Below are 26,730 nucleotides of genomic sequence, written 5' to 3'. Positions count from 1 at the left end.
AATTGGCAAAATGGTCACAAAACACTGTAAACGAGGTACTTTGGAAGGTGAACCCCAGTCCTTCAGAACAGAAAGCCCTCAGGTCCTCTAGCGGATAAAGACCACACGCGTTTGTAGCATCCTTTCACTCAACACTTCTTAAATAAGCTGCGTCGCGATCATTTACGGCTGTATGTCCGGATCCAGTGTCGCACGTGACAGTGAAACATGGATTCATCCATTTCAAAGTAAAAAAAAACAGAACAAAATAAACAGAAAAACAAAAAGGAAAGTAGTCAATTTATAAAAATAATAATTAAAAAAAATTACTCTGCAGCACCTACGAAAGAATGCAGCTAACTCTTAAATACAAAAATATGTGATCTGTGTTTCCTCGAAGGTGAGTAGGAAAGGGTGGCACTCCCCGGAGCCCCAGTGCAGCGGCCAACAGTCCCCTAAGGCATTTCCTGTGTGTTGTGTGTCTATGGCTAATCAGAAGCGAGCGGAGCCGAGTGGAGAGTGTTATGTCTTGCGGCCGCTCCAGACCTGTTCGGGTGTGCTTCTGTGGTCAGACGAGTACTCGAAGGGCGAGCGGTGGCCCAGCGGAGAGCGCGGCCGGTGCTCCATCTGCCAGTCTGCATGGTAGCGGTAGTCCCGGGACGATTTGGGATGCGTGTAGTCGGAGGCGGAGCGGTGCTCAGAGTGGAGGCGGTGTTCGGCGTGAGTCCTGTCCTTGGAGTTGCTTTCTGATCGGTGCTCTCTGCTGGAGCGGTGCTCGTCCAGCTTCCTGTGCTTGCTGTCGCTGTAGTATCTGCAAATCAGCCAATCAGACACACCATCACAAATCATGATGACCTTTAACTCCTCAAACAAACAACCTGATATTCAAGAATTGTGAAAACTTGTGGCTGTCAAAACAGCTGAAAAACAAAATTCTAATTTTGTGCTTAAATATTATCAATATTTGAATTATATTCAGATTTAAAAGGCATAATTTCAGTTAAGGGGAAAAAAGCTTCATTTAATGGCTTATCTCCTGGGGGAAAAAATACTAGGGCGCGGCTCGAGCAAAATATTTACTAATGCACTTTTATTCAAAGCAAATAAAAGGTAACTATATTTGAAAAAAGTCCATAATGTTTTTTGGGTAATGTTTTATAAACCATATATAATTCATTAAGTTCCTTAAACAACATTCAGAAATAAAACAGCATCACTGTATATAGCTTGTATAGTTTAAGCATTTTACAACAGGACCAAAAACCAATCACAGAGTACTTTTTCATTTTTAAAACATGAGAATTAGCAGCGGGATGCAGAAAAACTGCCACTGCAAGTCTCGAGCCTATGTTTTTTAAAAACTTTTAACTTACATTAAATTTCACATGGCTTTCTAATACAAATAATGAGTGTAAATAGGTGATAGATGTCCCTCTAGAAAATATGCCAAATAAATAACGTAGAACGTTGTGTGTGAATATGTAGTTTCGAACATCTCCACATTGATGTTCTCTTTTAATGACACAATTTTATAAAGTAAAAATGTAACAGCGCTGCATCCAGTGTAAATTCAACTGGATAAAAAAAAAAAAATCACCTTAAAAATGCAACGACACTTACATCATCATCGCATCTCGTGCATCGATTGGCTGCCTGACGCACACATAACATTCGAATGCAAGGCTTTTGGATTTTTATTTTACATTTTGAAAAATGTTGACAGCCCTATTAAGAACATCAAATAACACTCGAGTAATGTGGTCAAGTTTTAATAATTTTTCCTTGTTTATAGCAAAGATTTAACTAAAACAAGGGAACGAATTAGCACAACATGGTCACAATTTACCTAAAATGAGGAAACAAATTAGTTTGTGGCCATGATATCCTGTTTTTTCCCTGCATGTCATGTGCTTCATGCAAATCACCCCATTCAAAAAAATGACGCAAAGCTGCATTTGTACCAGGCACTGTGTATGTGAACGCAGCTACTGTGAAACATCTTCAGAGTAAACAGAAAAGCACCTGCTGTCCTGTCGCTCTCCTCTCTCTCTGTACTGCTCTCTCTCTCGCTCTCGGTGGTCTTTGCCGTTGCTGAAGGAGGAGTAGGGTCTCTTCCTGGGATCGGAGCTCTTTCTGTATGAGTCTCCAGCATGCCGATCTTTGCTGTGCTCATGGTAGCGAGATGAGTGATGTCTGTCCGATCTCTACCTGCCTCTACTCCTTTAACCCCTCAACAACTCCAATAACAACACAACACATTCAAAAACAAAAGAACACAAATTTACACACAACAAGAAATTCGGCTGCAGCAGCAACAGATCTTTTCTTCGTATTTGACGTAAAACATTTTTGATAGTAATATGCATTGCTAAGAACTTCCTTTGGACAACTTCTCAACATTTTGATGTTTTTGCACCCTCAGATTTCAGATTTTCAAATAGTTGTATCTCAGCCAAATATTGTCCTGTCCTAACAATACATCACTCGAAAGCTTATTTATCCATCTTTAATATTAAAAAAAAATAGAAAAAAAACACTAAAGAATACTTACCTGCACCACCAACACATTTAAAAACATGTGCAATATGCATGAATGTTTATCATCAATTGACACAAAACAAGAGAGCAGACATACCTGCATGTTTAAAGCTAAGATAAAGACATAAATAATATTATTACAGCAATGGACACAAATAAACAAAAAACACACAAAAAAAACTAAAAAACTGAGAATATAAATACACAAATAATGACAGCAATTTAAACTATATAAACACACAAACGTAACTAACAAAACACAGAATCTTCTGAAAACAGTGTCCATACCTGAGCATTTTCTTGTCTTTTCTTGATGGCGTGTTTATACAGTTTATGCAGTTTCCTTGCATCAAATTCAGTGAATTTCGAAACAAATATCCACAGATTTCTGGAATTTGGAAATAAACAAGTTTAAACTCAATATTAACCTTCATTTATATCTTGTGGTTCTAGGTTTGTGTTGAAATGGCCGTACTTCCTCCACTGTTTGATCAGTTCGGGGTTGGTGTATTCTCTCAGACACTCGGTGATGTGATCTCCTATTTTGATCAGGCATTGACGCGTGTGCTCCAGCTGCTCGCGCTCAGACAGACCCTTCTCCGGACGATCCAGCTGCTTGAGTGCTGCCTTCACCGGCCGCATGCGCTCCTTACACTGACAAACACACGACACAGACGCTATCAGCTCACACCAATGTCTATTATAAAATGAGTAGGGATCTAACGATTAACGGTTGGAAATCCAGTAAATATGTGAGGATTCAATCCGGTTGAGATGCTAAACAAATCATGATTCATTTAGGGGTAGGAGTTTATATGAATGTGTGTCTGACGGGAACTTACTGTCTTTAGAAAAGTGTAGATAGTATTTTTTCTGTTCATCTTGTCTCTGTATAAAGCATATTAAAGTTCATAAGTGCAGCGCTGCTTTGTTTACAGCGGTAACCAAGGAAACACTTTAAGCGCCACCTGCTGGCAGAGACTGAATCTGCGTCTCGTTCAGCTCGTCTGCTGTTTCTGTTTCATTCAGATTTTTTTTTTTTTTTATGGTTTTACAAAACCGAAGTCAAATCATTCTGTTTTTGCTTCAAATTTCTAAATTCTAACCTACTTTAAATTAAAAACTGCTCATGTTGCATGTATGTCTTTGTTTGGATCATGATTAAAATGCAGTGGTTACCTCTCATTTTAAATGGAAAGAGCACAGACAAAGCCTTATTTTGTTTATATGAAGAGATTTATTTTATTTGTGTTATTTATTTGATTTGAGGCTTGTTTTAAAATTTCGATTTAGTTTTGTTATATTCATTTAAATATTTAAATTTAGTCATTTAGCAGATTCTTTTATCCAAAGCGACTTACAAATGAGGACAACGGAAGCAATCAAAACCAACAAAAGTGCAATAATATAGTGCAGCTGAGTGAATCGTTACATCCCTAAAAATGAGACATCAGCTCTGTATGAAACCAAGTCATCTGCATACTTGGCAAAAAAAAAACTGAGCAGTCTGCATTCTTATTAACCACTTTAAGTACCCAGGAAGAACAGCGGTTACTAAATTACTTTAGTTAATTATTGTTTGCGAAAAGTTTGGATTAGAAGCAAATACAACCAAATACTTCAGAATCCAACCCATCAGCTTCCAGTGGTATTCAGCAAAGAGGAAGTCCACAGGGTTACCATCTCACCAGAGCCACTCACTTAGTGACGCCTTCCAGAAAGTGTAAATAAGGCTTCAGCCTGAGAATTGTCCATCTAAAATAAAACCATTCAGTGAGACGCCACAAACTCACCACGCTGAAGGTTTTCTGGTCCAGTTCTTCAGACTCGTCAGACAGGGGAAGTGCATCTCCTCCGGAGGGCGTGTGCACAGGGGTATCAGCTTTCTTCACCTCTGCTTTCACCTCCACAGCCTGAGAATGCAGTCAATGGCTTTTGAATAACAACTCATGCAAATGTTGTATATTTGTATACGAAGACAAAAAAAAGACACTGGGATGTAAGAGTGTGATTATGAGCAATGTGACCTTCTCTGCAGGAGTCTCTTCTTCAGGCTCTGACTTAATCTCCTTCTCTTTTGGTTCCCGCTCTTTGCTGTCCCGACCCTCCTCTTTCTTCTCCTTCTTAATCTCTTTTTTGACCACTTTCTCCATTATGTCCTCCTCTTCTGGCTCTTTATCCTCAGGCTCGTCCTCATCAGACTCTTCGTCCTCATCCTCATCCTCCTCCTCCTCCTTTACCGGCCGCTCTGACACACGTGCTCTTCTGTTGGGCGGCTTGACTGGAGGAGTTTCCTGTAAGAACACAAAAGACACTTTAACACAGGAGATGGGTGGGACTTATACTTTCACCAAGGTTGTCAAATTGTAAAAGACAACGTGTATTTTTTTCATATAAACAAGGAGGAATGGAGCTTGGAAAATGTCATTGGAAAAGTTGCTTCAGAGTTGGAGAAAGCCATTAAAATTCATTGTGGACAGCAGGTCCAGGGGCATTTACTCAAGTAAATCTAGTCAATTTGGATTGTCTTTACATCTCCAGAATAAGTAGTATACAGTTAAATCTGCTAGAGAGACTGTAGGAAAAAGGCAAGAAGCATCATTTGAGATCTAAGCATCATTTACAATGTCCTACCACTGTTTCAAGTCAAGTTACCTTATTTGTATAGTGCTTTGTACAATACTGATTGTGTCAAAGCCGCTTTACAGTGTCAAAAAAGGAAAATAGTCAGTCAAACCAATTTTGTTCTTATAACTTCATGAAATGGCTTATGTTCAGGATGGTATCAGACATCGATTACAGCTGGTATTAAGATCAGTCTCAGGCGATGCGGTCAAAAATACATCCACTCAAGCCTAAGTGCACATCTTACAGCAAAAGTCAGCAGCAGATTTACGGTTAGTGTCCTGTCTTGGGAAACCATGCTGTAAAGGCTTTACTGCCCCTCTCGACAATGTTCCTTGTGAAATTGGGTTCTCAGCATTAACTAGCATGAAGAACAAATACAGACAGAATGATAAAAAAAAAAAAAAAAAAAAAAAAAAAACTATAAAAATCAACAAAGAGACTAGAGTCTATGTGGGTGAGGAGCACACAAAGACGGATGTTGAATGCCTGGCATGGGAGGCTTTATGCCAATGTAAAATACATGGGAACCACAGTTTTAAAGCATGGTTTTGACATGACAGCCTATCAAAAAGCTTTCAATAACCTTCGGATAGAAAGGTTTGAACAGTGTCAAGTTTGATGACAATACAATGAATGCTCGAGGACAGTGGTTCAACCTTTTTCACTCCAAGGCATTCACTCTAACCCACTCTCCAAAACAATATCTAAATACAGAAGATATTTGTGGTACTTCTGCTGCAATGACAAAGTTGATTATTTTTGAATGTTTACAGAATTATAATTATATATATAAACAAATCAAAACTATTAAATTCTGTAGTTTCAGATTCAAGAATTGAATTTTCTTCAAGGTTCAGTAATGCATTTATATAAACGTTCAACTTTTTTTGTGATCACGGGATAAGGTTTTCAAAATTATTTTACTCACAAATTGTATATTCCTTATAGCAATTTATGAGTTTTAAGATTTGATTAATGTCCATGGTCCAGAATTCTCATTTTTTAAAATTCTTAATATTCCTAATTAAAAATGACAAAGTTGTTGAGGGAGTGAATCAAGGAACATGTCAGTTTTTATCTTAATAGCTTGTAAGCTTTAGCTGGTTTTAGCTTAAAAAGGCTTGTTTTGACACATAATAATACTTAAGCCATCTCATAGCTCACTTGACAGTGTGCTGAAGCCTCCATGGTTGAGAATCACTGCTCTAGGAGTTTGACATAATAGGCTTTTCAAAAAGTTGTTAGCATAAAGATAACAGCAACGGCCTCGGCCTCTACCCTCACATGGTTATAGCAACACAAACCTTTTCCTCTTCCTCTTTCTCATCCTCTTCTTCAGAGCTCTTATCTGATGGCGGTGCAGAGGACAGACTGTTCGTCACTTCGTCCACCTTCGGCTTTACAGCTTTATTCTTCTTGCCCCGTGGTTTTCTCTTGCGTGAATTTGCCTGATTTTGAGCCGAAGGAACATCAGTGATTGTATTGTATGATCAACATGATGTATGATCACAGAACAGCAATTGAAATTGTATGAACTGTTCACGGACAACGTTACTGTTATAAGTTACACCGTTTGTTGCTTAAGTCTGCTTCTAGTGAACCAAGTGATGTTTTGCAGTAATTAGTGATGACTGTGTTTAAACTGCGTGACTCACTGTGCCGGCCTGTTTCTGTGCTTCCTTCTTGGCGAGGTCTTTGCTCAGTAATTTGATGAGGTAGTCGGCTCGTGTCTGCAACTGTTTGGCCTGTATCACACATAAACAATAAACAAAAAAGAACATCAAAAAGTAATATAACAATTTATCATTTAAATGCCATACATAACCACTAAAGACCAGAAGAGTGTAATGGCATATTAATCAAACAGCACTGTTTCTCCAAGCGTTTCTGCACCTTATGTGTGAGGTTGAGGTCTGGGTCCATCTTGATCATCTCCCAGCTGCCATAACCGTACTCATAAATCCCAATAAGCAGGCTGGAGTCGTCCTCTTTACCCCACTCAATGTCAAAATGAGCTGCCTTTGAGTGGCATGGGATTATATACCTATAAATATTAAAAATAAATAAATAAAAAGATTGAATTAAGCCATTTTTCTGCCCTCACAAACAGTATAAAATAATAAAATGCAGGTTAAAAACGTAATGCTGCTGCAGCAAAGCCAATCAAAAGACACTCAAGACAAACACTAACGGAAGAAAACTGTGTCGAAATCAGACTACAGCTGCATGGACTGCACTGAACTCATGTTAATGTACCTCTTCCTCTCCTCAGGGTCAGCGGGAATGGCCTTGTGTAATGGTGCCAGCTCCTCCTCATGAGAGATCACCAGCTTAGCATTGACCTGAACCCCTGAGATCCTGAAGGTGGGTCCTTTCACCTTCCCTCGCCTGCCTCCTGATATGAACCAGCACAGAACAAAATCAAATCAGGCTTCAAAATGTATTTCTTGAAAAGAGCGAGGGGGATTTCCAATCCCAAATGCTTCATATCAGGACAAATTTACTCACTTTGATCGGAGTGAAAAAATTTTCTATTGTCTTGCTCACACAATTTAATGACATCCAAAATGTTACAACTGCACCCATGCAATTAAATGTGCTTTTCATTTAGGTGAGGTAAACTCATCACAGGTGGAAAAGGATGACAAATATAACCTAGAGGCATGGATTGCTTAAGTCATGACTGCAGGATTATGCGAAATGAGTGAAATGCACAAAACGCACAATAATCCAGCCACAAATGCATGCCCTGCAGGCCACAGTTTACACAGACTCCTCAGTAATCAGTCAGTGTGGATTTGTGCTGCTCTTGCCTGAGGTTCGTTCGGGTCCACAGGGGTTCTCCCTTAGTGTTTTCAAACAGCCGTTGTGTACGGTCTCAGCCAGCCGCCGCAGATCATGCTCTGATTTATCCACCAGCTCAGCATCTCGAGCGATAGCATCAAGCCTGTCATACACAGACACTCACATCAACAAGAGAGGCCAACGTGCAACCGTTACCAAATATAAAGCTATGAAAAACAGCTACCTACCGTTCTAAAGGGCCACCAAACTTTTTATAACTTTTGATAAACCTATGTGAAAAAAAAGTTATATAGTAAACAGAAATCATAAAAAAAAAAAAAAAAAAAATTCACATTAAAGCATAATATTGAATTATTGGATTAACACATAAGAATATACATTTGGTGTGAAGGGAAAAACAATTAATACATTTCACAGTGAATTCTCACCAGATTATCCAGTAATTAAATACATAATGCCTTTATCACTGATTTTCTCTCCTAGTGTTGAATTTGCTTTACCTGCGTATTTCAGCATCAGTGAAACCCTTAATGTTCTCTCTTGGAATAGTTCGAGGTCTTCCTCGTTTCTTGGGCCTCTTTCTATCAGAGACAGAATCGCTGTCTGAACCAGAGTACCGTCTGTTCCGGCTACGCCTGCCCTCATTTCCATTAAAGTTGGACTGTCATCACAAATTAAAAAAGGACATGAAAACAGTACAAAGAACTAGGGGTGTATGTTAGTTTTTTATATACCAGCATACCATCCATCAACCCTTTTCATTTTATATAATGAATAAGTTGATGATGTAACCCAAGCATTTGATTACTGGCACTGTTAACACTGTATGACTGGCTAACCTGTTTAGCACACTTCCTCATGCGGGGCAGTAAATAGATCTCTGCTAGCTCTTTTTGTCGCTCCTCCTCCTCGAGTCTCCTCCGCTGCTCCTCTGGGATAATGTCATCCCAGTTCTTATTGTCCCTCTCGGTGTCCATGTCAATCTCCTCCTCCTCCATCATGGAGAAATTTGCCACCTGCGAGACAGATCAAACACTCTTTAAACCATCCAACACACGTGGAACCTCATCACTCAATATAAGTTCCAAAACACATACCTAAAATTATGACAGAAGCCCCACTCCAACTTTTAAAGTGTATACCTTAAATTGTGAGAGGAGCTCCTCTCCTACAGTCGACGGTCCAGGGTCGTTCTCTCTGGTCTCTGCTCTCTTCAGGATTTCATCGATGTCCACCCATACGCTGATGACCATGTTTGTGTTAAAATCTTATCAATTATATATATATATATATATATATAATATATATATATATATATATATATATATATATATATATACACACACACACACATTTAAATACCACACAATACAGTTGTTTTTGCTTTAGTAAGGTTTATGTTAACAGTCAGTGATAAAATAAGAAACTATACGACAAAAAAAAAAAAAAACCTACAATACAACAAAGAAATGAATGACATAAACCTACATCAAAAACTTCAAGTACTAGAATTAAGAAATTAAGAAAATTGAATGTTATTTACAAAAAAAAGCACTGGGTAAATTAAATACAGATTTATTCCTATTAAAGTTACAGAAGTGATTCAGTCAAGGGCAGCGAGAGATATTCTATCTTTTGTTGAATGATAAACATTTCTGACACAGACAGCACCAGGTTTATTAGCCTGCTGTCCCTTCAAGACCAAATGCACGGATCTAATATACTGATACACACTCGTTTTCTTTTTCAACTGTTTACTTTCACTTAAGACAACCGACTACAGGGACACTCGCGAAGAGGACATTGACAAGCAAGTGTGTATTTGACCATTTAAGCCAAATAAGGCGCCAGTTGAGAGCTCAGTTCATTACTCTCACGCTGCGTGAGAAGTGGCTTTAAGTGCACCCTCAAACTTTCTCCCAGTGCGCTCATATACCAACATTTTCACTGCTTATTGTGCTCCAATGGCTTAAATTCACTTGCTTTTAATCCGCAGTGCTTAAAAACACATTCAAATGACAAGTTTCATGACGCCACAACATAAAAACATCACATGATCATAACCGCGATAGAGGCGATAGTCCAAATCCAGTATATGGCCCACCCCTAGAGTTTAATCCCACAGACCTGAGGTTCCTGTTCCTCTCCTTCTGGCTCTTTGAAAAGTTCTTCAGCACCAAATTTCAGGATGGCCGACAGTTCCTCTTTGTTGAATGGAGTAGAGCTGCAGACGAATCAAACAATAACACATAATTATATAGATGAATGTTGCACTGAATGTTCTTGAATAAAACCCTGTATTTATAAGTTATATTGGCAGCTGTACCTGGAAGGAGCAGCACCCGTGTGAAGGACTGTCTTTCCAGTGGTGTCCATCCTCTGAATCACTAGGTGGTCCAACACCATTTTCTTTTTGGCTCTCTCAATAATCTCTTCCTCAACCGAGCCCTTTGTCACCAGACGGTATATATTCACCTGAAAGACAAGATTACATAACAAACATCAAAAGTAGTGGCCTAGACTAAATTCCAAAGAATAAATGTGTAGATTAATTTGAGCAAATGAACACAAGTCGTGATGTACCGAATACTGCTGCCGTTTAGGAGCACTATTCATTTATATTCACCTTTAAGCTTTTAAAAACTTGCCTATACAATACAGTCTCCAGGTTTATGGTGTTCCAGAAAACTTTTTTTTTTTGAACAATTCAAGAAAAAAAAAAATGAATCACTGTCTGGCCAACTGAGGTTTAAACATGGAGATAAAGGTTAGGATTGTGATTTTTCAGTAGTGTTATTATCATTATTAATTAGTAGCACTACTATTATTATACACCCAGAAGCGGTCAGACGTGACGTTAGACCAGATTACAATGAAACGTAACAAATGTCACAATTTTAACAAAATAAGAGAATGCACTGCAATATGACAAACATTTAAAAACCGATACTGCTGCTGTCCAAGACCACATTTTAGTCGTGTTGAACGAACACCAAAGGCCCTGTTTACCTACGGTGATTACAGCACAGCCTGTCACATATCCCTTTCCATTTTATGTGCAGTCTTAATCAATATTAATGCAATGAAGCCAGCATACATTACATAACTAATATATCAGGTAAATATTTTTAGAAAGTTTTGGTTTCATTGCATGTAATGTCAGGAGATAACGTGGAGGCTGACCTGTTTTTTCTGCCCAATCCTGTGCGCTCTGGCCTGGGCCTGCAGATCATTCTGAGGGTTCCAGTCAGAGTCAAAAATGACCACTGTATCCGCAGAGGCCAGGTTAATGCCCAGACCACCTGCTCGCGTGGACAACAGGAAGCAGAAATCCTACAAAGAGACAATGGCGAACATCCACAAATACATACCAGCATATCTGTTTGTGTTAGTTTATCAAAATAATATTCTTTACATTTTTATTTGACAGACTGTGAACCTAAAGCCTAATGTATAATTTTAATAAATTAGAATTTTGAAAGGAATTCAATCAGAACAAATCATGACCCGATTTTAGACTTTACAATGCATCAATGATAATGTAATCAATGCTGCAATAAATATTTAAAATGATAATTAACATTCAGTGGTTCCACACATACCTCGGAGCCCTCTGCATTGAAATGATCTAAAGCCTGCTTCCTCATCTCACCCTTTATGGAACCATCCAGTCTCTATAAACACAAATACTTCTGTAAGTCACACCTGAGCCACAAACAACGGATGTAACTCCAGATCCCTGCAGTGAGAGAGTCCTGTCATCACCTGGAATAAGAACTGCCGGTACTTCAGCCAGCATCCGAACCATCGGAGGCATGACCTGTTTTTTTCTGCCCAATCCTGAGCGCTCTGACTGCCTGGGCTCCTGCAGGTCATTCTGAGGGTTCCAGTCAGAGTCAAAAATAACCACTGTATCTGCAGAGGCCAGGTTAATGCCCAGACCACCTGCTCGCGTGGACAACAGGAAGCAGAAATCCTGCAAGAGACAACAGCAAACGTCCATTAATACTATTATACCAGCATATCTGTTTTAATCTATAAACTTTCATCAAAATAATATTCTTTACATTTTTATTTGACAGACTGTTGAACCTAAAGCCTAATGTATAGATTTTAAGCCTAAATTAGAATTTTGAAAGGAATTCAACACAATGATAATGCAATCAACACCATAAACAATACAAAAAACCAAAAAAAACATAAACAACACACAAACAAATAATCAAAATGAAAATAAACAATCAAACGCCCCACACATACCTCGGAGCCCTCTGCATTGAAATGATCTAACGCCTGCTTCCTCATCTCACCCTTTATGGACCCATCCAGTCTCTATAAACACAAACACTTCGACAGTGCATTTAACTCCAGTGAAGACAGATGCAACTCCAGATCCCTGCAGTGAGAGAGTCCTGTCATCACCTGGAATAAGAACTGCCGGTACTTCAGGTACTCAGCCAGGATGTCCAGCATCCGAACCATCTGGGAGAAGATGAGCACACGGTGCCCTCGTTCCTTCAGCCGAACCAGCAGTTTATCCAGAAGAATCAGCTTCCCACTGCTGCGAATAAGGTGCTGCAGACAATAGAACACAACACTCACCAAGTATTCAAAACACAACAACCTGTTTATATTAACTACAATAATATCCACCACAAAAATCTCCTCAAAAAACCACATTTAACTATGAAGCCCCTAAAGCAGAAGTTCAGCCTTTTTGCAACACGAGATTCAATATTCTGCCACATAGGTATTTTCCTACATAACTAACAAAGAATCAAATAATCATAAATTACTATTTTAAAATATTATATTAATACAAATAAAAAACAAACAACATAAAAACTTTCATACTACCCCACAACGAAACATTGAAATTTTCCAAAAAAATCCCAAAAGAATGCACACAAAAAACAAACAAAAACATATTTTAATTTGCACAGGAAAAACAAACAGCAACTGGTAACCGGAGAGCATGCTGTTTTCTTTTACATAGAAGTTTCTCACATAAGCAAAAAAAAAAACTTTAGTGATTTATAAGCAACTAATGTTAAACAAAATTCAGATATTGTGCTCTACAAGGTGTGAGACAAAGCATCTAGCAATAAATCACGTTTTCCATGTAAATTATATTTTATCCAAACCATTTGTGACCTTTAAAGAAATACTTTTTTGACGTGACATTGAAAAAATAAATATTTATAATATTTTATATATATAACTCTTAAAACCTTAGCTATAAAAAACACCACTAAAACCTCCTTAAATTTGTAGCTATTACAATTTTGACTAATTAGTGCTTTCCATCTGGAGGTGAGAACACACCTGTAGGCCTTCTTGTCTGTTGTAGAACTCCTCCTCAGGGGATTTAATGAGGTAGCAGTGGTTACAGCATTTCTTCAGCTCCATCATGACCATGACTAAACATTACCTCCTCAATATACACCCAAAAAAAAAAAAATTAAATAAACAAAAAAATATCCACCTAAACAAAAAAAAAAATTGGACTTAAATGGGAATCAAATAGCATTTAATTGTAAAATTGGACTTAAATGGGAATTATATAGCTGGATTTTTCTTCAGGACAAATCATGTTAGAATACAGAATGACAAGATTAATCACATGAATAAAGTAAAATGGGATCCATTTAGATTCCATGCTGATGTTTATGCAGTCTCTCTCTACTGTACAGTACTCATCACTTTACTCTAAATGCTGTCTTACTTGTAGTATTGTTTCTGAACGGCGCTCATCTCCACCCTGAGGATCTGCTCCACCTTGGCAGGCAGAGATTTCTCCACATCCTTCTTCACTCTGCGCAGCAGGAAGGGCTCCAGCTCCTTATGAAGGCTGGTATAGCCAGAGTCTCTGCCTTTGCCATGCTCCTCTTCAAACAGCTCCCACGAGTGAAATCTACCAACATGCCAGCTTATATCAGCCCTTCGTTCAGTGACTTCTGACTATTACTTTGTAATACACCGATACAAGAATGAACTAAACACAAAACTCCATCAAAATCAACCAAAACCCCACAAAAAAAACACACAAAACGCAAAAAGAACTAAAAAAAGTCCCAACTGAAAAAAGCTCACTTGCATATAGTAGCACTGCACCGAAAAACTCTGTGGCTATACATTGAACTGAAGAAAGAAAAAAAAAACAAGTGGACTGATTCGACAAGAGTACACCTACTTTATAGGCATTATAAAATGCAGCAGAGACCAGAGCTCTTTGAGTGAGTTCTGGAGGGGTGTGCCTGTGATCAGGAGCCTGTGGTTGGACTTGAACTCGATCATAGTCTTGTAGAGGAGCGAGTCGTCGTTCTTCAGCCGATGGGCCTCGTCTACACCAATGAACGCCCAGCTCACATTTCCTAAAAATGACTGCAAGAGAAAATATAACAATGAGCTCTCTGCTCTGCTAAAACACACATTCCTTCCATTCAAAATACACATTTACATCATATTCAATAAAAAACACCTTTTATGCAGAATTCACTTTAACATGTTGTTTGATCATAAATGTGTGTTAGCAGTGTGTGCACAACCACCCTATAATGATAAAAATCCACCTGCTCTTTTTTTTTTAATCACCATAAATCATAAGCAGTGTCTCAGAACAAGCTAAAATGATGTCACATTTTACAATCCCCGCCCACGACTGTTGACAGACACTGTTGTATTAGCATAGACCCCACCCTGAGTGATCCACACACAGTACACTCGTGTTTATCTGCACGCTAGAGCACTTAAAAGCAGCATTTAAGTAAGACATATCACATCAATACATCTAAATAAGTCAATAACACTAATTTATTTTCTCATTAATAACATTGTATACATCATAAAAACATATTAAGACACTCATAAAATACACAGATCTAAAGGGCCTTTCGCACCTAATACAGAAATGTTTCGCAACGGCCCGTACTGCTGTTGCTTAAACTATTTCCCAGTATCTAAAGATTCGCACCAAGGCCTTTCGATGGCTTTTTGTTCGCCGTTCAGAACTAAAGACTCATCTGCCAGGGATGCAAGCTGTTTTTTTGTGCGTCTGGGACAAGCAGACATTTTATATGCGCGAACTAAGAATTCCATAGTACATAGTACCAGTTGTTCTGATTAAACGCCCAAAAGTAGGTACCAGTTGTTCTGATTAGACGCTGCTTTGGAGTAGGAGCTAATTTGGTTCTCGAAAAAGGCAGTCCGGTACTAAAATCACACCCAGTTCCTGCAGTGTGAAAACGCCAGAAAGTGGGAAGTTCCACAATTAGCTCTGGTACTATAAAAAAGGTTCCTGCGGTGTGAAAGGCCCTTAATATAAACATGTGATTTCATTACAGCTGTTTACCTTCACACACAGACTGTTTATGAAAATTATGTTTTTAACAAACTTGTGTATTTGACAGTTTAAGAGCAATAAGACATGAAAGAGAACTTAGTTTAGTGCCCACATGCCGTGTGACAGCTGCTTTCTGTGTGCCCAAAAAGACTTGTATCAAAAGTTTAAACTAATATGGCGTTTGAGGCATGATTTCAGCGCAGTAATCAAAACTAAACTGATGTTTTTAGCAGTTTTTGAGGTAGGAGCTCTAAAGGTACAGCCCTTATCTGAAAAGGGGGCGGGGAGCAGCACCTTTCCATTTAAATAAAAAAGAAAAAAAACAGCATGTTTCTGCTTCCACTCAAAATAGGCATTTTCAAAATGAAACAATAACTGATCTGTGGGGTATTTTTTCACTGAAACTTCAGACACATTCTGGGGACACCTGAGACTTATCTCATCTTATAAAAAGGGACATAACAGGTGCCCTTTAAATTTGGCTTTCGGCTCAAGCTGTACCTTATCCTTCAGCAGAATTTCATATGTAGTAAGCAGAACGTTGAACTTCAGTCGTTTGGTCTGCGGATGCATCCATTCATGTGTCCGGATCTGAACAACATACAGATTGGCATTACACTTCGCCCCAAAACCAGCACATTCACACTCATCCTTTTTAAAATTCTTACAAAATTCATACCATGTTTCTGCTTCTGATGTCTCCCAGGTACACCACAACATTTATCTGAGGAGCCCAGAGCTGGATCTCCCTCTGCCAGGACGTGAGTGTAGACAGAGGCACCACCAGAAGGAACGGCCCGTAAAGCTGGTGCTCATGGAACAAGTAATTGAGGAAGCTGATAGTCTGGATGGTTTTGCCCAGACCCATCTCATCTGCCAGGATGCAACTGTTTCCTCTGGGAAAGCAGAGGAGTACGAGTGATGAAGAATCTGATGAAATCATTCACAACTGTGGCAATCTATCCATCAATGAAACCAAGGTGATGTCTATTAGGAAGAAACCAAACGGACATACTTGCACCAAGAATGAGCCATCCAGTTCAGACCCTCCAACTGATAGTCCCGCAGCTCCAACCCATCTGCGCCAATGTAGTGAGGCTGCTTCTTCATGGGCACAAACCGTGGCCTCTGTTTTAAAACCTACAGGAAATCAAACATTTAACTGGATGTACAGTGATTGGGGTTTCATTTACTAGCTCAGATGTCCGGCGTTGAGTGCCGTTACCTTGCACTCTCTGGAGGGAATGGTTTTGCACTGATTCCGACTCATGTATTCATCAATGCACTTCTGAAACTTTCTGGCAATGAGAGCACCGTCTTCCCAGCTGCACTCGAAGTATGACAGCCCCTGCCATTTACAAAGATAATCTGGATAACCTGCGGCGGACTTCTGATTTGAATGTCCTGCAAGATTAAGACAACAGACAAGGTAAATAAACAACAACGGATTGAAACAAAGACAATGGGAGGCAGCGTCCTCTTACCGATGATTCTCTCCACAAGCTGATATTGTGAATGCAAGTCATCCATGAGCTCCTGCTGACAGTTCAAGTACTCCACATCCTCAGGCGAGGCAGCTTTGAGCCTATGGGTGGCACCGTAAGAACAATTCAGCATCTAAAGCCACGTTAGCTATAAGAAATTGAGTTTCTTTAATGATTCATACCATTTCTTTTTCTCCTGCTCTTTTTTCTTGAAGTTGTCCAGTTTCTTCATGCCCTTCGCGTTCTGTTGTTTGAGCGTCTCCTCTGTCTCCCAGGTGTTGTGAATGTGGGACCAGTTCTTCCATTTCATCAAGTACTGCACCTCTCCTGGCTGTCTGCTGGGGTCAAAGTTGGCGTTGGGGTCTCCATCTGCCTCTACTGCATACACCGTGGTTACGGCCCCCGTTGCTGTTAAAGAACATGACAACACTTTAACATACATCTCTAAACTTTTCTCCCAAGCTGAATGTGTTTTCACATGTCGCTCTGCCTCAAGAGAAACAGACTGAACCTGCCAATTAAAGCCCACTGAAATCAATCACGACACACACACTTAACACAGACATCAAAACTGAACAGTTATCAAATACAAAACGTATTTCATTGTTTGTGCTCACCTCCTTTCCGGCCTATCCTCATTTCCATAACTCTCTCCAGCGTCTCAAACTCGTCCTCCTCCGGCAGTGGGACGTCCTCTCCACACACCTCCACCAGGTCATCTGAATCAGTCTTCAGTTCCTCATCTTCTTTGTAGCTCACATTGACTGTGGCCTGCCGCCGAGGTCCCGCTAGAGCTTTTTTATAATCATCCTCATCATCTGAGGAGGAGCGGGAGGGCTTCTTCTTAGGAGCTTTGTTATTTTTCCCATTCCTGGCATTGGCCCTGAGAGATGAGATGAGCAAAGATTCATTCAGCAACAGAAAACTAGATATGAACAAGTTCAATTTAAGACCTTTTTAATACCACCTTGTATGAAATTTAAGACTTAAACCTGTAATAGAAATACACATTATATATTTAATATTGAATGTGTTTATTGTAAAAAGAAAACAAAATACCATGGCTGTCAAAAATGCTATTTATTATTACGAGATAGATATGAAATTTACAATATTCCACACAAAATACCCCCAAAAAGTACCGCATTACCAAGATTTTTGGTGGTGTAAACAATTTACTCTGAAGCAATATTTTCATCAGTGTTCTATTAGCTTTTGCATACCTTTACAAAGGCCTATTGTTAACCTTTTTAAATCTATGTATCATCTTTCATGTCAAATTACTACACTTTATCAATAAATGCAATATACACTATAGGGCTGTTTCAAATCAGATGAAATAATGTAAGGTAAATCAAGATTAATGTGAAAACCGTACTTGTTTGAAGGTTTTCTGCTCTTGACTTTGTGACTGGGCTCATAGTCTGACACGGACTCGTCACTGTTCTCTTGCTCCTCTGCTGAAGAGTCAGACGAGCCACTTCCTGAACCAGAGCCCGAGTCAGAGTCTGAACCAGACCTACACACAGAAAGCCAGAGTCAATCAGTGTTAACCACATGTAGAGCGAGAGTGTAATCTCATGTGATGCACCAGTGCAGACCGCTCACCCTTTAGTCCTGCTCTTTGACTCATCATCCGACTCATCACTACTGGAAGAGTCCTGCAGGTAAGAATACAACACACACTTATAAACAGAGGGACTTGGACAAACTTGCAAATCTGTGATTTTTATGGAGTTTATTTTCACAGTGCTGCAGTAAGAGCATGCAGTACCTCGTCTGAGCCAGTGTTTGAGGAGCTCTGCTGCTGTTGAAGCTGTTGTTTCCTGAGCATGGCTGTCCTTTGCACTGTCAGGATACTGGGATTGGACTTCCAAAACTACAACAAGGAGTTATAACAACAGGGATGTTTTCAAACACTTACAAACAAAGGCTCTGTTCCAAAAACCTGTGAAGTTCCTACTCAGTGTTTCCCATTAATTAGCTAGAATCTGTCCCGCCACGGTTTCATAAAGCAAACATCTTCAAACAAACTAAAATTGAAAGCACAACATGGTTTAGTGCCCTTATCAAACTGCAAAAGGTGGTGATTTATATAAACGGATACAAAAAGCGAAGTGCATAATATTTGCCTGCAAGGTAACTGCGACCTACAGTACAGGTCAATTACTATTATCAATGTGTTTCAAAAGTTTCTTCTGCTCATCAAGCCTGCATTTATGTGATCAAAATACAGAAAAAAAACTCGTCATATGCGAATTATTACAACTTAAAATAATAGGTTTTCTATTTGCTAATGTATTCCTGCGATTCAAAGCTGAATTTTCAGCATCATTACTCTTTCTTTAGTGTCACATGTAACATCTCTATCCACATTATCATTTAGAAATCATCTAATATTCTGATTGTATTATGAGTGTGAAACAGTTCTGCTGTCTAATATATTTCACTGAATAAAAGGTTAAAAACAGAACTGCATTTATTCAAAATAAAAAAAATAAAAAATCTAATAATATATATTCTAATAATATATTTTCTTTACTATCACTTTTTATCAATTTAACACACATCCTTGCTGAAAAGGTATTGTTTTATTTAAAAAAGAAGAAAAAAAAAACTAACTGACCCCAAATTACTGACCAGTAGTGTATATTGTTATTACAAAATATTTATATTTTAAAAACATAGCTTCTTTTTTTTTTTTTTTTTTTTTTTTTTACTTTTTATTCATCAAAGTATTAAAAAAGTCTCACATTGTTCTGATTTGTTTTCCAACTTTGATAATGAATCATCATATTAGAATGATTTTCTAAAGGATCATGTGATAATGATCCTTAAATTCAGCTTTGCATCACATAAATGATAATTTAAAGTATGTCTTTAAAAAAATTATTTTAAATTGTAATTATTCACAATATTACATTTTTTTTCTGTTTTGATCAGAAATGAGGCTTGATGAGCAGAATTATGTAAATGTAATGTTTCATGCAAATTGCCATATCAGGTGCTTTGACAGAAATGTAGCTATAACTTATTTCATGCAAATTGCCATATCAGGTGCTTTGACAGAAATGTAGCTATAACTTATCTAAAAATGACTATTTCGTTGTGCATGAAGGCTCATCACAACAGCAAGTGAACCTCACTGAATGAGTGCCAGTATAAGCTTCTTACTGAAATTGCTTTACATTTCTACATGCAACAGGATAACATTCAATTGTGTATAAACAAACTTATTTAAAAAAAAGGTAACGAAATGTCATTAACATGCGTTCCTGTAAAGCATTAAACCTCTTACCAGTTAACATTTGATGTGTGCCTTTGATTTCCTTTAATTTAATCTTTCACTTTCTTTAAACTTTCACCTTTTTATGTGTGTAATGACGAAGTCAATTTTAATTTCATGTGGACTTTACAGCACAAAAGTAGCACTACCCCTTGCATCTCACAACTTCACACAAAAGCTTCATGAGGCTTACCGCTGCTCCATCGATTTTACTGTCTTGATCATTCTTTTCCTTGGATTTCTCCGAGTCCGAGTGGCTTCCAGAATCCGAGCCGCTTCCTGAGTCACTGCTCCCTGATTGGCTACTGCTAGAACTGCTGCTGCTTGAACTCGAGCCCGAGCCCGATCCTGACCCAGACTCATCATCTGAATTACTGAGACACAAAAACACATACGACGACTCAATTCCTCATCATTTGCACATTTAAATGCTGATCATTTTGAGCAGGATACTATTTGATAGCATTTTTTGTAATTAAACAATACAATTATCCAAATAAGTGAATGTGGTGTTTTTGATGGCAATGCATGCTTATCCAGCAAAATAACACCGGTTAGACTATCGTAGATTACTGATGAATTTGTGAGACTAGTAAACTAAACAGTACTGCAGCTAGCTAGCATGTTTAAGAAAAACTAATCAGTTAAATATTGTTTTCCATGACACTTTTCAACATTTACATTTTGCTATACATGTATGCAAAGTCTACGCTCAACTATTAGCATGTTAATTTCACTTTAAAATAATTAAATATTAATAAATGTAATAAAAAAGCAGTAATCTAAATCATTACACGTCTTGTATGCTTCTTCCCACTTTCACACACTGTGCATGTAAGAAGACGAGCAAAGTAAGATGTTATTCATGCTTCATTATTCACTGATCATTTAAGTCTATAGCACTTTCCAGTCATACTACATGTTTAGCACTACAATGACCTGGATTAGGCAAAACACCACTGAAATCATGGACGACTGGAGAAACAGACTCAGAAAGAATGGAGGAAGGTGTAAGTTACAACGTGTCGCTGACAACTAAAGTAACCGTTAGTCTGGCATACAAATCAACTCCTCTCGAGCCAAAAAGCACATGTAAAGGTTTATTAATGTACGTAACAGCTTGAGCAAGTACAAGGTTAGGATTCAGTGCTCTGATGTAAAGAGCCTGCTGTCAAACACTGTCAACACCAGATGCTGGCGCTACATCAAAAGTAAATGGAATCTGATTATAATCTATGCAAATGTCTTCACTGCCACAATTTTCATTTTCAGACAAATTACTACTTTACAATTTGTTCACATCAAAACTAATGTATTTTGATTACCTGGACTCTCCGCTGCTGTTGCTGACACTTTCATCCTCACTGCGTCCATCCATCGCAAACAAATATTAAAGATTAGTCCCTGAAGAGATCCTTGCGGTCTGTGTGCTCCACTTCAGAGCAGCTCACCTATAAAAAAAACAAAAAGGTGAAGTTGTGATTAGAACAGAAACTCAGACAAATGGAATGTTTTTATCAAGGTGACTTATCTTATGTTTTCCAGTAAACATCACGGATTTCTTTCTAAGAGACTACAGCGTAAGTCTGAGGAACTGAAATGAACAAGACACTGCTGCTGATACAATTTAACAGCTGGTTTGCAGAAATGTTACACTAATAGTATTTATACAGAAAGGTCTGTATTTTTCTGCCATTGTAAACACAGCAGCACGTGTTCAGTGTAGAATTTTTTTTAAACTGTTATCATTTGTTTACGTACATAATGTATATTATTAGTTTATTCTTCAATATTGTGGTCTTGATGTGGCACTATATCAGCAAATGCTTCTTAGAAAGGATTACTTCTCTACTTCCCCTCTTCAAAACACTACACCATGTCAGAAAAGGCTAAATTTACTTCAGCTGCAAACCACATGTTTTGTCTACGCGTAAAATATACAGATGAATCGTACAGAACTCTTACGTAAAGCGAAATATTTAGCACCGTTTAATGAATGAAAACGATCTATGTGATGTTGACCGCGGGGGCCTCTAGGGATCAGGCCTAAAAAGCCGCGGACTCTCCTGAGCTGTGCGGCGGCCTGAAGCAGCGCCATGCTCGGGTACAGGCGCGGAATACCGTCGGTGTGTTTACAAATACCCGTTGTCACTGAGTTTACGTTTCACATCATAAAACCACAATTCGAGACTACGTTTTGTTCGTTCACCCCACTAGCAGTGCTGGACTGGTTCTACATTTCAAATCGTTCATCAGTCTCTTTCTGTTGTAGCAGGACAGGCTAACTTAGCTTAGCATGCTACAGCTAAGAGAGAAGCGTGTGCTAGCTGTTTGGCTACCGGTCGCTAACACAGTCACGCTACTGGAGTCCACTAAGACATAATCTAGATCACATTAATAATATAGTAACATCTAAACCATATTTCGATAGAATCTCCCCAGTATAACTTGTTGGTTATTTGTTTAGCCAGTTAGCTCGCATGCTAAGCTAAATGAGCAGCCTCACTCAATTTGAGTTTAATTTTGATGGGACATTCTGCTTTGACTTCAACTGGCTCGTCTTAAGCACATTAAACTAACAGTTGTAACAATGAACTTGTGGGTTTGGTGTTATGATCGGAGGTTTCGGCTGAATTTCGGCTGTTTTCAGTGTAACGCTGTCTGATCTTCACGCTGTTGTTGACTCCCGCACTGCGCTCCTGTAGCTCCGCTCAGTTTGTTTTCACTAGCCCTTAAAACTGGCAAATACACAGAGCATCTCGAACCGTGTACAGACATCTACTGATGAATACCCAGCCAGGTTCGGTTTCTCGGCCAGGTCCTTCTCGTCGTACACACTCGCTGGCCGTACTGAAGGTGTTTTCTCTGTTATTACCTGCCTGCCCTGCGATGCTTGGGCTCGATCTGGTGCCGCTGTCGCTCGGGAACTCCACAAAAACACTCTTAAGACTTTATCTGAGAGATGGGTTTCTGAGCTTTCCCCTCCACGGTCAAGAGTGCCTTGGGTTTAAACGCTATGCAGTTTTCCGTATTCCATGTGCCGGGAAACAGGTGGGATAGCAGGCATATTTCAGCTGTAAATCCTTCACCAGCCGGCCTCCGCCATGACACTCTCGAGCACAGAGAGAGAGAAACCCCGGGCCGTGACGTCAGCGCTCTCCCGCGCACCGCCGCAGTCCTCAGTAGTCTGATGAAGAGCGCAGGATTGCCAACTAACAGTTTTGTAGCTAAATTTAGCAACTTTTCAGACTACCGTAGCAACGTTTTCTTCCAAAAAGTACCTAGCTACAAATTTAGATATTTCAAAATTTAACAACTCTTCATAAATCAACAACTCAAAAAATAAAAAATCAAATAAATAAAAAACATAATTACACAATTACACAAGAAGAGGAAACCAAAGTGATGATAGCTTACATGAATTAAGTTAATTCTGTTTGCAATTCAACAATATAATAAAAAAAAAAACAAAAAAATTTCACATATAATAACATCTACCTGTGATTGTTAGCTTGTACCTGTGATTGTTGATCAGTACACTGTAAGAAAAATATCTAGAAAAATAGTAAATTCACTATCTAATATCATTATCCCATATCCATTATATGTTGTAACCCTGTAACTCGAAAACACAAAATATAATGAGTAATTTAAAATGCAGGTAAAAACCTGTGAATTCTTTTCTTAGAGTGTAGCATACTAACTACTAATACACTGCTTAAAACTGTACTGGTTCAGAATGTGTAGTTTTACCAGTTTACTAGCTAATAAACAACAACAAAAAAATCATTCAAAAATGTGTAAGTGTTCAATAATTCAGTGTTGTATATTAAAATAGTTATTTTAATATTATTTTATGCATTTATATTATTTGATGAACAAATCTAAATTAACATATAGAAATATATACTTTTTGCTGAGATTTGATGTAGTGACAATTTTGCATCATCCATAAATTGTTTTTTCTAAACAAATGTATTATTTAAAGCAAACAAATCTATGAAGCAACGAGCCCAACTGATGACAACAAAGGAGTACGATTTGTCCCGCACTTAATTTCTTACCAGACGTGATGTGAAGAACTCTTTCTCTGTATGTATTTGTTGATGTGATAGTTTGTTTATTTTGTAATTGTAGTGTTAATATATTTGATTACTCTAAATACACTGCAAAAAATGATAATCCAAACAACCCTATATATATAATCAATATTTAAAAAAACATTAACCAGGATGTGTTGTTTTCTGAAAATATTATCCAAATTTTAATAGTTTTTGCTTAAAACAAGCAAAAATATCCACCAGTGGGGTAAGAAAATAATCTTGTTTAGCCTTTGAATTAAGATTATTTTTCTAACCCCACTGGTGGATATTTTTGCTTGTTTTAAGCAAAAACTATTAAAATTTGGATAATATTTTCAGAAAACAAGACAAAATATCTAAAGTCGTTTAACTTGTCAAGTAAATGCATCCTAATTCAAGAATTTTTAGATATTTATACTAGAAAACAAGACATTAATACTAACAAAGAAAATCTTTTTTTTCAGTGTGTAAGTTACATTTTCCTGTTTAGCAATAAAACAATTTTTACGTAACAGTTTCTCTGTATTTGCGCCTCTAAGATTTCCTAAGTCTGTTGGTTATGAAATGGATAGATTATAATTCAATAAAATATTTTGTAATGTTTTGCTACTGTTAACCCTTTAAATAGTGAAAAATGATCAACAGTTTAACATCACTATAGGTCATTTGCTGAAAAACACTGTCATCTGTGGGTTTGGGAAGTAAAAAAGTATGAATTATTACAGTTTAAATCTACATAATGCTCAACACAAACATACATGTTTTACAGTTATTTTGTGTTATTTACTTGTAATTGTGGTGTGCTACACTGATAGGGTTTTCTGAATATAGCCTAATCATTATGATGAACTGTGATTGTTCATGTGGCTTTCTGTTATGGTTTACATTACATTTTAAGGAAGTTCAAGTAGATTTCTGTTAACATTGCGTCACTTGATGAAATATGCATTTATAAGTTGTAAAATATACATTTGACAGGATGAAATAGGGCATTGTTTTAATAATTTACTTTCACAGTAATATTTCATATCGGTGTACAAACATCAAACATTACCATTTTTGAGCATAATTTTGAGCATTGAGATCCAAACTGTCCAGGTTATATATTATTATGCTTTTTAAGTTAAAAATAAATAAACAATATAATGATCTTAAACAAAAAAAAAATTTCAATATTCTATTCATATAATAAACTAACAAAGCAATCAAAAAGTAAGAATGATTATTTAATGTTTGATAAAAGATTATTGATTATATTTTTTTGTGTATGTTTGTTCATTAAATTGTGCTTTTGCTTTCAGTTCATCGAGTTTAAAATTTGCAGTAAAATTGCTTATTATAGTCTTGCTGAAATTGCAAGGCTAATGCAGAGTTTAAAAATGAGAGTAGAGCCGTATGCATCCTGTCATGCTTGTCAAACTTCAACATGTCAAAGTTTTATTTCTCACATTCTACACATTAATAATTTATTAATTATTTTTTGGTGGTGCATAACTTACAACAGGATTAATAGTGAAAGCTGCATCATAAATAAGTGGAAATAAATGCAATTTCTCTTTAAGAAACTTACAGTAAATGTGTGTCTTTGTAGTAGAAACACTCTGAATACAACTTTAGACGAGTAATTAATAATCTGCTGATCTCAGATCAGTGCCGGTTGATTGACATTAACCACCAGATTACTGGACATCTGTGTGTGTATGTATTTAAGAATATGTACACGTATATATAGATGATTTAGCGAGTTAAAATGATAAAACGCAAAACATGCATAAATGCATGATATATGTATGTAGTACTGTGTATGTAGCATACAGTGGTATTTACATCGGTATTTAGAAGACATGCTCTTTTTATTATTTGTGAACATCTTTGTATTCATTTTAGTTTAACATGCATTTATACAGCATATTTCATACACAATGGTAATTCAAAGTGCTTCACAAAAAAAATTAAACAACCATAAAATAATCAAAACAGAGAAGCATTAAAGATAAACTGAACAATAAACATAAAAAAAAATCAGAAGAATGCATGAATAAGACAATGCAGTGCATCAGTCAGACGATGCATGCTCATTCAGTAAATCATGTAAATAAAGTTCAGTTGAGGTATCTTGGTGTGATACTGGACTCAGACCTTTCAGTAGTCATGTCAAAAGAATCATCATATTGGAAGGAAAACAGTATTTTGCAGAAGCCAAGTTTCTCTAACTCCTCTTACCCTTGCAGTATTGATAAAGATCATACAGGTTTGTTAAAGATGTTAAGTATATAACTTAAAGATGATAGGTTAAAGTTATTGTTTTGACATGTCACATGACTACTAAAACTAAGGTCTGTCTCCAAATCACAACGAGATTCCTGACCTTTTGGACCCTTAGAGAGGGGCTGAAGGCACACCTTATGGAAACCGTGCTTTTCAGTAATGCCATAGTGTAGGATTGCAGAAAATGTTTTTTTTTTAATTGAACATTGATGGAGCAATACATTTTGTGGGGAAAAAATCATTAAAGTGGTTTGTTTTCTTTACAAATATTGTAAATATATGAGATTGAGATGGTATCCAGCATGGGACAAAAGGCAC

General features: G+C 37.6%; 1 protein-coding gene across 1 annotated transcript; it reads right to left on the bottom strand.

Annotated features, from left to right (window-relative positions):
• Window positions 1–224: 224 nt before the first annotated feature.
• On the bottom strand, window positions 225–23,247 carry chd1 (chromodomain helicase DNA binding protein 1). Its single transcript, XM_042732098.1, is given in 36 exon segments — window positions 225–790; window positions 2,002–2,282; window positions 2,806–2,905; window positions 2,993–3,171; window positions 4,311–4,430; window positions 4,545–4,811; window positions 6,450–6,593; window positions 6,801–6,890; window positions 7,039–7,189; window positions 7,402–7,540; window positions 7,959–8,092; window positions 8,178–8,219; window positions 8,451–8,611; window positions 8,790–8,966; window positions 9,093–9,184; window positions 10,074–10,174; window positions 10,277–10,425; window positions 11,134–11,283; window positions 12,211–12,282; window positions 12,373–12,525; window positions 13,276–13,435; window positions 13,676–13,864; window positions 14,144–14,334; window positions 15,794–15,883; window positions 15,972–16,188; window positions 16,308–16,432; window positions 16,518–16,696; window positions 16,777–16,877; window positions 16,959–17,184; window positions 17,394–17,659; window positions 18,155–18,295; window positions 18,385–18,437; window positions 18,551–18,655; window positions 20,256–20,436; window positions 21,388–21,513; window positions 22,938–23,247. Coding segments are annotated over 35 exon segments (5,268 nt in total). The 5' UTR covers window positions 21,441–21,513; window positions 22,938–23,247; the 3' UTR covers window positions 225–501.
• Window positions 23,248–26,730: the final 3,483 nt, after the last annotated feature.

Source organism: Cyprinus carpio, chromosome B10, assembly GCF_018340385.1.
Source record: "Cyprinus carpio isolate SPL01 chromosome B10, ASM1834038v1, whole genome shotgun sequence".
Classification (NCBI taxonomy): domain Eukaryota; kingdom Metazoa; phylum Chordata; class Actinopteri; order Cypriniformes; family Cyprinidae; genus Cyprinus; species Cyprinus carpio.
This window is presented reverse-complemented; position numbering and strand designations above follow the sequence as displayed.